The sequence below is a fragment of the Rousettus aegyptiacus genome, unplaced genomic scaffold (assembly GCF_014176215.1).
Source record: "Rousettus aegyptiacus isolate mRouAeg1 unplaced genomic scaffold, mRouAeg1.p scaffold_m13_p_2, whole genome shotgun sequence".
NCBI lineage: Eukaryota > Metazoa > Chordata > Mammalia > Chiroptera > Pteropodidae > Rousettus > Rousettus aegyptiacus.
The window spans coordinates 93610569-93623504 of record NW_023416295.1 but is presented as its reverse complement, the minus strand read 5'-3'; the positions used below and the strand labels follow the sequence as shown (position 1 = coordinate 93623504).

Sequence of the window (12936 nt, the reverse complement as noted above, 5' to 3'; positions counted from 1 at the left end):
GCTGCAGCCTTGGGTTTGGATTAGAGTTCTTTCCAGAGGGAGACACATGTTCACAGTGCTCACCTGGAAATCCTACCCCAACAATCTCAAAGCCACAGCAGCCCTGTTCTCCATAGGGCAAATCGATACATGATCATTTACTTTCTTTCTGTTTTTTCATATTGAGGTATAGTTGGCATATAACATTATGTTAGTTTCAGGTATACATAATGATTTGATATTTGTAGTCCCCCTTATCCATGATTTCTGTAGTTTCAGTTACCTGCAGTCAACCACGATCTTGAAAATATTAAATGGAATATTCCAGAAATAGTTTGTAAGTTTTAAATTGCATGCTATTTTGAGCAGTGTAATGAAATAGTGTGCATTCCCGCTCTGTCCAGTCCAGGAAGCACATCACGCCTTTGTCCAGCGTCACCACTGTATACGCTCCCCCCCTGCTAGGCACTTAGTGGCCATCTCGGTTATCAGATCAACTGTCATGGTGTTACCATGCTTGTGTTCAAGTCACCCTGATTCTACTTAATAATGGCCCCGAAGCTCAAGAGTGGTGATGCCGACAACTTGGATATGCCAAAAAAAATTTTTTTAAAGCCCTAAGTGTACTTACGCATAAGAAAAACATAGTATGTATAAGATTCAATACTATCCATAATTTCAGGCATCGACCAGGGCAGGGGAGTGGGTCTTGGAATGTACCCCACAATGATATGGGGGGACTACTATAATAATCACCACAATAAGTCTAATTAACATCCATCACCATACACAGTTACAAAAATTTCTCTTGTAATGAGAGAATTTAAAAGATTTAACTCTTTTAGCAACTTTCAAATATGCAATACAGTATTCTTAACTATAGTCACCATGCTGTACGTTACATACTCATGACTGATTTATAATGAATTTGTACCTTTTGACCACCCCCTTCGCCCACCTACCCCACCCAGCTCGCCTCTGGTAACCATCAATCTGTTCTCTAGTTATGTAGTAGTTTGATATGTGGTCTGGCAATAAACAGTTAGGAATCTCAGAAACTTTGCTCATGAGTGTAGGGAAGCGATAGGAAAAGAAACGATGTGGGGAAAGTGCAAATAGCTGCTCCTCGCAGCGCGGCAAAGTGTGTGTATGAGAGAGGTCCCACCTCCTCACCCTCTCACACCATGCACAGAGAAGCATCTATGTAACCCCGGGTCCCCTTGCCTGTCCCTCCGGTAAGTACAAACGTGTCCCATTTACAATAAGAGTCAATCGTTCATTCAACAAAATATTCATTGGTCACCTCCTTTGGGCTGGGCACTGTTCTGAGGACTAAGGATCTGAAAAAAAGCAGATGAATTTCCTGTTCCCACAGCTCTTACATTCTGGTGGCTGGTGGTGACGAGTATGTAAAATAGGAGGGATAAGGGATAGAGTGGTGGTGCGGGGGGACCTCTCTGGAAAGGGGACATTTGAGTAGAGCCTTGCAGGGACTGAGGGACTGAGTCATGCAGCGTTCGGGGGAGAGCTCTGCGGAGCAGAGACTGAAGGGGCCAGGGCAGCAGCACATGCTGAGGGAAGAGGGACGGCGAGGAGGCCAGAGGACTAGAGAACGAGGCAGGAGAGTAGGAAGAGACGAGGGCCTGGAGGCGTGGGGGCCAACTCCGCAGGAGCCGTTAGGCCTTCGATGGGAAGTCTTTCGGGGGCATAAGGCTGAGAAGAGGCTTGGCGTGTCCTGGGGCTGTGGCGTGGGGAACATAGATGACATTGTGTCTTCCCACTGTGTTACATCAGGAAGTATGCAATGTCAGTTCACGGTGTGTGTGAGATGTCTCCATGTTACAGTACCCTTTCCCTTGTAACTAATAAGTAACCTGTGGAGTGATATTTTGAGACTATGAAGACCCTGCTCCCCAATGACCTTTCACCCAATGGTTTTAGCATCCATGATGATAAATTTACCTGAATTGGCTACTGCTGCAAAATGGTGATTTTCTAATTCTATCATTCATTCACATTATCCATTTGACAATTCTACAAAGGAAGCACCCCTCTTTTGTTCTCCCACAGCACCCCTCACCCCACTTTTTCATGTCAGTAGGTTTAGATTGGTTTTTAATGTGTTTTAACTCATTATTATTATTTTAAAAAAAAAAAGAATGAAAGTGGTACATTTGAAGGCTTTATCCCTGAGATGTGTGTGGTATGAACACCTGTAGGGAGCAAGGGTCAATGCAGGGCCACCCTGAGGAGGCAGAAATCCAGAACAGAGATGCTGGTGGCTCAGGCTGCATGAGAGTGATGGTAAGTGGCCAAATTCAGGCTTTGCTTTGAGGATGGAGCCACAGGATATGCTGATATGAGGTGTGAGAGAGAGCTGCAAAGGATAACGTCAGGATTTGGCTTGAGCTGGAAACTGCAGTTGTTGTCTACTGTGAAGAAGATGATGGGTGGAGAATTAGGGGTTCTATCACACCACAAAACCTCCTGATTAACTAAGAGAAGTGCAGACTTTCCTGGGACACCCCTGGGACGGGGAGGCACAATACCTGGGCAAGTGTGGGACTAGAGGGCTCACTTTTCATCAAACGCTCCGCCCACTGCTGGCCCCTCTTGACCATCACAACTCTTACACCTGCTCCACACCCACCCCCCCTAGATTCCTCACTGTCTGCCATCCTTCATGCCCAGCGTTTCCAGAAGAGCTCTCCCTCACTGGATGACCCAGTTTGTTTCTCTGCCACAGCCTCTGCTTCCCCAGAACCCCTACACTCAAGGGGCTCCTCCCGCATCACTGTCTTCTCTGCCTCCTAGTCTGCTCCACTCTGCCAAAGCTCTCCCCATGCATGGTGACCATTTCTTTCAAGTCTGGGGCCTTCTTATCCACTCACCTTAGGGTTCCTGTGGCTGTCAAACATCTCTGAACCTCAGTTGTAAGCATAGTTTGTCCATGTGCCTCATGAAAATTACTCCAAACTCCATGGCCAATAAGACTTTTCCAGGAGATTCCCTGGCATTTGAACACACAGAGGAACTCCAGGGGGCTCAGTGACCTTAGTCCACATGCAGACACACTCTCTTCTGATACAGTTGGAAAATCTTGTTATAAATATGCTCTAAAGTTACTGGTTCCTAAACACCAGTTGACTGACAAGTGTTGGAGTGGTTGCATGAAAACCACACCAGGCTCAGCACCAGAGATTATGATCTCATGTTTCCAGGGGTTAGTCTGGGAATCAGTCTTTAGAAAACGGTCACTCTCCTCAGCAATTTCATCTTCAGCGCATTTAGGAATCTGCTTTAGGTGAAAGAGGGAAGGGCATTGTAGCCCTGGAGAGGTTCTCTCCCTTCTTGCTTTAAACAGAATGATTAGTACAACCTCTAGCCTACCGGGGCACCGGGCTGTCCATCACACGTACTGCATTCGACAGAATTTATTTTGGGACAGAGATAGAGAGAATAGAAAAAGAAAAGAAAAAAAAAAAACCTCTAGTCTCTGCCCTTGAGAACTCAGAGCCAATGAGTGAGACAAGCCTGTCACAAATGAAAAACACTTACGAGCATTTATAGAACAGATACAACTAAATGTATATTAATATTCAGCAAACAGAGGGAGTGTGACTGGCAGGCAAAAGAGAGGTGGGGAAAGGCTGAGTTTGTGAAGGAGAAAGGAGCATTAAAAGCTCCAGGTTGGGAAGGAGTTCATGTTTACATCCAAACTGTTGGCCCATCTGCTTCTGTCACTTAATATGGCACGGTTCTCTGGAGAGGCGTGCCAGGCGGGGAGTGCAGCTGGGCAGCTATAATGGGGGTGGTTCGCATTTCACTCTCTTAGGCAGCAAAAAAATTCACTACATATGTGGTCGCCAGCTGTGGGTGTCTGAGGTGGAGGAACTCCAGACCGTGACCTGGGAGGCAGCGAGGCCAGCGGGACCGCAGGGATGTGCGATTTCTCTGCTCTTGCTCGAGTCCAGAGCTGTGTCTCTTTTGCTACAGGGCATCTCCTTTTCTTGTACCAACCCTTTCACAGGTACCCAGGCCACATCCAAAAGCCATTAGCAGGCCTCCACCTCTTCCCCAAGGGAAAAGGTTTTTCCCCGGGCTATAATGAAGGACCTCTGTGTGTATTTACAGTAGAACAGAAGCAGGTGACTATACGAAGTGGGGGCCTCTTCTCCAAGGAGTCTCACCAACAGCCTGTCAGCCCAGACCTGTCCCTATGGGTAGGATAGGTTTTCCCAAACTTGCCTGCTTATCAGAATCCTCTGGGATACTTATTTAAAATACAGGTTTCTGGGCCCCAAATTACAGCTATTTTAATCAGGATCTTCAGAAGAGAAGTTTTTTAAAAAAAAAAAAAAATTCTTTGAGAAACTTCGCTAAGCTACATACCCTCTCTTACCCATGGGTGACCTAACGCATGCCCCTGCTGGACAGCTGCCACCTCGGCTAGGCTGAGGGCAGCATTCATGGAGGAAAAAGAGTGTTTTTCTGTCTAAAGACCAATAGTGACAATAATAACCAACCTTTATTGACTGCACACCAGGTACTACACTGGGGGCCTTTATTTTTTTATTTTTTTATTTTTTTTTGACTATCTCATGTAATCCAATCCTCACAATAAGCTAATGAAGTGTGCGCTACTGTTGTCTCTGTCTTTTCAGATAGGGAGGCAGAAAGAAGGGAAGTTAAGTGACTTGTCCAAAGGCCCACACAGCTAGCAACTGGCAGAGCCAGGTCAGAATGCAGGCTTCTGACTCCTGAGCACCGGCTCTTCTCCATTACATATTATCGATCCTGGGCCCTTGAATCAAACTAGCTGCACTCTTACAGAGAGCTTACCAGCCCAATCCACACCACCACCCCCAGGGAAAGGGGAAAAGAGGAGGAAGCTGAAACTTATCTTAAACTCTCTAGTGGGCATACGAATGAGGGGTAAAGTGAAGGAAAGCACAGAAGGGCGCTGATGCCTCATGTTGGTCCTCAGGTACTGGAACTCCTTAAGCAACCTGGTGGCATCCTTGCTGAACTCCGTGCGCTCCATCGCCTCCCTGCTGCTGCTTCTCTTCCTGTTCATCATCATCTTCTCCCTCCTGGGAATGCAGCTCTTTGGAGGAAAGTTCAACTTTGATGAGATGCAGACCCGGAGGAGTACATTTGATAACTTTCCCCAGTCCCTCCTCACTGTGTTTCAGGTACGGACTCTCCTCTTCTGGGATTATGGCCAGGAGGGTGGTCAAGTGGTGGGGGAAGGGAAGCAGGAAGAAGGAGCCTCGACAAGGTGGTGGGAAGCTTCACCCTCGCACTGGGCAGCCAAAGCCAGCTAGGTCAGCCATGGAGGGCCCATGGCCGGGAGAGCCTTGAGTTCTTTTTATAGTTTCCCCTACCCCCAGGGTCCATGGAATCCCACTGCTGGGATTGAAAAAAGATCTAATTGAGAGGTTTATAAACTTTTTCTTAGCCACAGAATCCTTCATTCAAATAAATTCTACATGAAAGGCCAAAATATAAACAAATAAAAGCAGGTTGCTCTTGTTGGGGAAGGGGAGGATAGAGCTCTATCTTTCCTACCCACCATGCTTATCCCTAGAAAAAAATATAACTAGCCCATCAAATTTGTGATTTCATAGATATTTTGGTTTAGGGCAAGGCTAAAGTAGTACTCTTCGAGCTTAAAAGTAGATCGATATACATAAAAATGAATAATGTATGGCTATTGCCAAAACCTTAAAGATGATACCCAGCTGACCAATGTGTGGGGAGAACAGGGTCATGTATTACACTCTTAATGAATGCATTTCACATTTGTAAAGGGGCCCTTGATGCCTTAATTTAAGGAATGGCTAGTAGTGGCCATCTCATGTACCATATGTGGATATAGGAATTATTTTGACCAGGAAAACCTTTTCAGTCAGTCACTCCTCAGATAATAGTATGCCAGTGGCCTGCACTTTGTCTCCTAGGATAGGAACAAATTGCCAAGTCAATAGCTCAGAGCCCCTGGGAGAACTTGGGGCCAGGAGGAGGGATAGAGGTGGAAAGAGATTTCAGGCATCTTTATTAACACAGTGGGGCAGGGCAGGGGAGTTTTGGGGTTTGCTGTTGGTCTAACGCTGTGTCCCTTATTGGTGGGAATGTGTCATTCAGATCCTGACCGGGGAGGACTGGAATTCGGTGATGTATGATGGGATCATGGCTTATGGCGGCCCCTCTTTTCCAGGGATGTTAGTCTGTATTTACTTCATCATCCTCTTCATCTGTGGAAACTGTATCCTTTGCACCTGCCCTCCCACCCCTGCTGCCCACCCTCCCTTAGCCTACAGCACGATGCCAAATAGGTGTACCCGTAGGTCCAAAGTCAGGCCTGAGAACTGTGGTTGCCCACCCACAGGGCACCTAGGCAAGTGGGGGACAGTATGCTCTGGGGGAGAAAACAATTCCCAGCCCAGAACCACCTTAGTTGGAGGTAGGTCTTGGTGGAAGTCAAGTTCATCTTACAAGTTCATCTTCCTGTACAGTGTGGCCAGTGTTGCCCAACTGCAGGAGGGGTGTCTGTGTGAGCAACACCCCCTGGCAGGGCGGCGTGCAGCCACTCACTTAGGCTCCTATGTGAATGCACCTGGATTTAGAAGCCCTGGCTGCCCTGGGCTGCCACATCTGATGGAGATAAGAGGCTTAGTTGACAGAGCCTCAGCCTTGAAATGACCTTCATCTCTCCTCCCTGCTTTCTGGTCAGTGTCCCACCCTCTGAAGCCTCTCTCTGGGACTTTAGTCATGGGCAGAGCTGGACAGGCTTCCCCAAGCAGACCTGACAAATCCGCAGGCAGTCTTTCTGGGTCTCAGATGCAGCCAGTGTTCTCCCCCTTGGGAGAACAGACCTGTGAAGGCTGTGCACAGAGTCAGGTGGTCAAGGGAAAGCAGCTCTGGCCCAAGATTTGCATTTAAATTGCAGCTTAATGCAGTGCAGAAAGCATGGGCACTAGCCCCCAAGACAGGCAGCGTGACCTCAGGGAATGAAAGGGTCTCCACCCTCGGTCTCTGTAAACTGGGGTGATGAAATAATAGTGCCCACTATTTAACGGGTCACTGTGAGGTCTGAGGGGGTAAGGCCCAAGGGCAGGTATCTAGCAGCATCTTGGACAAGCTCTCAATCCCTCGGGTTGTGATTTCTCTGTGTGTGAAATAGTATGACTGTTGGGTGCCTGGGGGCGGAGGTCAGGCTGAACAAATGTTGAGACCCCTTTCAGCTGTACTTTCTTTGATTCTGCAGTTCTCTGACCCACAGTATTTCCATTCAAGGTTGGGGATGCAGGGAGGAGAAAAGGACAAACAGCTGCTTCAATTAAGAGTGTCCAAGCTTCGGCCAGCTCCACTGGACCCTGTATGCACAGCTCACATTAAGAGTTGGCAGAGATGTCAGGCTGCCGCCTCAGTTCCCAGTTGTAATGAACAGCCCTTAAGAACATGCTGCGTTCTGCTAGAGACAGTGCTGTTTATAATGTCAATTATAGCCAGTCATCTCTGTGGGGAAACCAGTAATGAAACCCAGCAATTAAGGAGCAAAGCAGGGCTCGCTGCCACACTCCCTCCCCACTCTAGCCTGCAAGCTAACCTGCTCAGCCTTAAAAAACTCCAGGCAGCCAGTAGGGTGATGGGGAGGGAAAGGGGCAGAAATGGGACACCCCTGGGCTCAGCACCCCTCAAAGCGAGTCACCGATGAGCTCTCTCTGTGGGGAACTCTATCTGCTGCATGTCCTGCACCCTCCCTGCCCCCTATGCCCACCGAAAACCCCAAGGCCAAGGGTCGTTTTCTTTAAGAATGGACACAAACAGATATCCTACTGAATGTGTTCTTGGCCATTGCCGTGGACAACCTGGCTGATGCTGAGAGCCTCACATCTGCCCAAAAGGAGGAAGAAGAAGAGAAGGAGAGGAAGAAGCTGGCCAGGTAACCCTCTAAGCTGAGTCAGGCCCAGGGTCCCACGGCCTCGTTCTGAAATGCCATCCCCACTGGTGGTAAAGAAAGGGGTGGACATGGCCTCTGTTGGCCTCCCTCCCTCCCAGATGGGCACTGGGTTTGCAGTGTCCTAGAGTAGGCTGGACCTCTCTCCTAATTCCCAGGCATTGCTCTAAAGTAGAGACCACCATGAATTACAGTCTCTGCGAAGGTGTTGCATTTCCCCACCTATCTAAGAAGCTGGGGAATTCTTTTTTGAGAAGAGAGGTCATCGTAGGTAATGGGAGCAAAGGGTGGGGAGTGGGGGTAGGCAGCAACTCAGAGTTGAAATACAGCTCCAGCTGAAAGACAGATTCCTCCTCACTGTTCTGTAATTTGTCTCCGGTGTTAAGAAGGTGAAATAGGGCCCTATGTTGTCTTCCATAATCGTCTAGACAGGACTGTCATAGGCTACACATCTGCTAGGTACTGAACAGAGTTCTCCAGGAGCCAATACTGAATGAGATTCAGAACCTTTCTCCAATTTAGATCCACTGGAGCAGGCCAAACTGAGTGCCAGACAGGGAAAGGTGTGACCAGGTGCCTGGATCCGGGGCCCAACCCAATAGCATTTATGATCAAGCCAAACATGGCATGTGCCCTGGGTGAAGGAAGATGGATGTAGGTCCAGGGAATCTGCTCCCACTGGCCCCCAGCACACCACAGGGTGGTTCCCTATCACTCCAGTAAACATCCCTTTATTTTTTTCTCCTGCTGACCGGCCAGGACTGCCAGCCCAGAAAAGAAACAAGAGGTTGTGGAGAAGCCAGCAGTGGAGGAGACCAAGGAGGAGAAAATAGAGCTGAAATCCATTACAGCCGATGGAGAGTCCCCACCCACCACCAAGGTGAGGCGCCAGCCCAGGAACTTGGGGAGCCCTTGCTGAAAGAGGGCAGTCTTCCCAGGCCAGATGCCCATGGAAGGAGCAAGGACAGAGAGACTCGCAGAGTAAAGCCAGCAAGGGTTGAGCAGGAGAGCTGAGGGACGTGAAGAGCAGGCAGAGTGGTTGGACCCCGGTCTTCTATTAGTGTCTTGAACAGTCCATGCAAAGTACCAGGATATGTTTTTGAGTCCACAGCTCAGCCACTGACTATAACTCAGTTTCAGGGCTACTCCAATCCTCTAAAACTATGGAATATATCTAACTGGGTTCTTCCTCCCTCCCCCTTGGCTACCTAGATCAACATGGATGACCTCCAGCCCAATGAAAATGAGGATAAGAGTGCCTACCCCAACCCAGAAACTACAGGTACTAGTCTCACTGCCTAACCCTGAGATGGGAGGTTGGAGGGTAGAGATCCAAGCTCTAAAGCCATATGGAAGGAAGTTAGCCATGTATTAGGGACTGATGGTTGCAATTTTTCTCTACAAGGCAGAGACTGCAATTTCTTGCATTGCTAAATATCTCTGTACCAAGACAATTACCAGTTATCATCTGGGGGAAAGCTCTGCTCCTGGTTTCTTCATAATAATAGTAAGATCAAATAAATTAATAAGATTAAATAAAATAATAAGATTAAATAAATTGTGTTTGAGCAGAGCTTTTGTGTCCTTTGGAAGATGGATCTTGTATACACTTAAGGTTTTATTATATCCTATGTTGTAAAATCATTATTAATTTATGTAACTTATTAGTATAACATGTGTTGCAGCATTATGCTCACTAAATAATAATAGTAAATTCCAAATCTGTCTTGCCCTTACTGAGGAGGCAGTGCCGAGTACAAGGACAGCTGCCACCACAGATGTCCCACTTGTTGCTTTGTAAAATGCTGCCGGGTCTCTTGTTGTAAGGAGAGCTGGTACCAACTCAGTCTTCCCCAGTTTCTACCCGATATGGAAATTGGCAAGCAGTCTCCTTTGAGAAGGTTTTCGTGTCAGAGTTCCTTCAGCCTCCCTCCGGGATTCACTTCCCTGCCTCACGAGACCCCACATCCTGTACCAGCCCTGGGCTTGCCTTCCTTTTACCCAGAATTGCAGGTATTATCACCAGCTTCAAGTTTGCAGTCAATTACATAAAGGGACTGTTGCGCACACTGACATTTCTGTGTATTTTAGGCTGTATCTGGGTTAGTGACCACATCAGGTAGCTAACAATCTTCCACATTTATGAGCAAAGCGAGGTTTTCCTTTTTGCATTCCCTCCACGGGTTCTCTGCTGGATTGTCTGCAAGGACACTAGCAGCCATCTTCTGTTGTCCTGGGGAAGCGGGCTCCCTGCTGTCATTCCATTCTCTCATCTCCCTCTGCAAGGGCAATCGGATGGGGCTCCCTGGGACTTTTGGACAGAAGAGCAGGCAGGGTGTTTCCAGGTGTGAGGCACCAAGCCTTTTGAAGTCTTAAAACCCATCTGGGTGGAACCGGTTACAGAATTTCAAAGATGTACTAGAAATATTGACCAAATGCAATGGGAGGATCTAGTTTAGAGTTTGAATGAACAAATAAATTTTAAGGTAATTGAAGAAAAATTGAACATAGACTGGGAACTAAATGATTTTAAATAGTTTTGGCTAATCTTGTTAGTATAATAACATTGTAGTTCTATTTTAGTTCTATTTTTAAAATGCTGAAGTTTTTATAAATGAAGTTTCTAAAATGTTTAGAAGTTGCTTTAAAATACTCCGTCCTCAAAAAATGGGGGCAGAGAAAATAAGCGAAATACGTTGAGCAGACTGTCAATCCCTGTCGGAGTTGGATATGAAGGTCCACCGTGTGAGTCTCTCTACTCACAGGATTAGTATCAGGAGGGTTATTATTATTAGGGATCAGAAAAAATGACAGTCATAAAACAAATCTCCCTGGGCCCTGAGCAGAGCCTGCCCCACCTGCCTGCACCTCCTGCCACACAGCTGCAGCCGGTCCCATACCTGTCCCCTCTACACAGCAGTGGGGCAGACACACACCTATGACAATGAGCTCAAATTGCAGTATTCTAAATGTACTCATGGCTTTTCTCTTCTTTGGTGCTCTCATGAAATCAAAAAGAAGCAGGTCAAGGGGAAAAAAAGACTAATTGAGGATACTAACGTCACACCGTGATAGAAAAGCCTCTCTGTTGACCCAACTTTGAGGATTCTTGGAGTAGTTTTGTTTTTAAACTGAAGAGCTATTCCCACACTACTCATTCGTCAGGATTTTTTAGATTTTTTAGTACATATTCCTTTCCCTGGTCATGTGGTCTTCCTTCTCTCTACCTTCCTCCATACCCAGGCCTTTGTTTCTCTTGGCCCCTAAGTTGCTCCTATGTCTGGTCCATAGATAACTGAGGCCGTCCAGCCTCAGCTTATCCACCTCCACCACTTAGGCCTTTAAAGCCAACTCTTAAGGCCCCCCATTTGTTCACTATCTCTGGTTTCTTTTTCCTTACCCAAGGACAGTGTGCTTTTAAAGCTGGTGTCTTACCCTCCCCACCCTGCTTCCCACCCAAGACTCAATCAGCCTCTGCTTCTCAGCTCCTCCTCCCTCCTGCTCCCCACCCCCCTGCCTCTATGGGTCAGCTCCTGTCTCCTTTAGGACCAGGTGCAGCAGACAGCCCCCAAGGACTCCCCTGAGGTCACTTGACCTGTCTCTTTCCTGTTCGCCTCTCCTCTGAAACATAAAAGGCCAAGAGCCTGGTCTGCCGTTGTCCCCCCAACCACTGCCCCTTCTGCTTTGGCAGCAAGCCCCTGCTGTGCCCATTTTGCACAGATGCCCCTTGGGATGTGCCTCTGGTGAACATTCGCCTTGCCTCACTTTCCATTAGACTTCTGGAGAGAAAAGAGACAGTGCCCAGAGAACACACATCATGCTCTCTTCCTTCGCCCTTCTCCCCAAGCTGCTGTGTTTGCTTGTCCAGGTTGCGCCCAAAGGTGGGTGCTGGAGTGGCCGAGCAGGAGCTGAACTGCATCCTGCACTCTGCTAGCCAGGGCTCCTGCCCTCGCGTGAACACCCAGAGGAGGGGCCTGCTTCTGATTCGCAGAGCCGGCAGCAGTAGCCAGTCAGTCCTTCCCTCTTGGTTTAATTCGCAAAGCTCCCCAGTTGGTTTTAGCTTCCGAGCTTAGTATATACTAGATTTTAGAACTATCTACTCACCTAGGAAGGAAAAGTTTGTGCCAAGGTCATGCTTTTATTTAATGGGTTAACTTATTTGAGTGAAATACGTGTTCTTAAGAGTTGCTAAGGACTTAAAATTAATGAGTACACATGAAAAAGAAATGTGAATGACACAAGAGAATGAGTGGCATAGCGCCAAATGTTGTGGGGGAGAATTAAACTGCTGCAAGGGGTTCGAGGAGGAGAGCAGTGAGGTAGGGTCTGTAAAGGAGGCTTTATGGAGAAGGGTGGTCTTGACTGGGCTTAGAAGTCGGAGAGTGGAAGGGAAGAACTTATTTCAGGACCATACTTTTATCAAAGGCACAGAGCTGGAAGAAACCTTGGCGATATTAATTCACTTAGTAGCTACTTAGAAAGCACCTACCGTGTGCTGGGTACTGTGGCAGGCACTAGATACACCTGCTCTCCTGGAGCTGAAATTTCAGTGGGGAGACAGACAAGGAGCAAGAAAGCAAACCAACCAGAATGACTACATCAAGGAGCAACAAGTGTTACAGTTACAGTTACTGGGATGCTGCTTTGGCTGTAGGTCAGTAAAGACCTTTTTGAGGATGTGATATTTGGGCTGAAACCTGAGTGAGTCAAAGGAACTAGGTGTATGGAAATCAGAAGAAAGAGCTTTCTAGCAAGTACAGAATCTGAGGTGGAATGCACTTGACTGTGGAAGAATCCGAAGAGGCCTGTGTGCTGGGGCAGAGAGAAGCAGGGGGACAGGGCTAGGGCATGAGAGCAGAGCTAGGCCGGAGCAGGTGTGCAGGGCCTCCAAAGCCATGTGAGAGGTTCGGGCTGATCTGATGCAGCAGAGAAACACCTCGAGCAGAGCAGGACATGATCTGGTGATATCTGGCTTGCCCTTTAAAAGACTCATT

The 12936-nt window shown here is 47.6% G+C and overlaps 1 protein-coding gene across 24 annotated transcripts in view; it reads left to right on the top strand.

The window, feature by feature from the left end:
- Positions 1 to 12936, top strand: part of CACNA1C (calcium voltage-gated channel subunit alpha1 C) — a 607203-nt gene that overhangs the window by 548383 nt on the left and 45884 nt on the right. For 19 of the 24 annotated variants that reach the window (XM_036236201.1, XM_036236195.1, XM_036236199.1 and 16 more), the window contains 5 exons: positions 4967 to 5174; positions 6127 to 6247; positions 7813 to 7927; positions 8702 to 8822; positions 9155 to 9224. In XM_036236201.1, the coding sequence (XP_036092094.1) occupies positions 4967 to 5174; positions 6127 to 6247; positions 7813 to 7927; positions 8702 to 8822; positions 9155 to 9224 (635 nt within the window). Of the gene's footprint in view, positions 1 to 4966; positions 5175 to 6126; positions 6248 to 7812; positions 7928 to 8692; positions 8823 to 9154; positions 9225 to 12936 lie in introns of all 24 variants that reach the window. The other 5 variants (XM_036236191.1, XM_036236186.1, XM_036236189.1 and 2 more) reach the window with 1 other exon arrangement.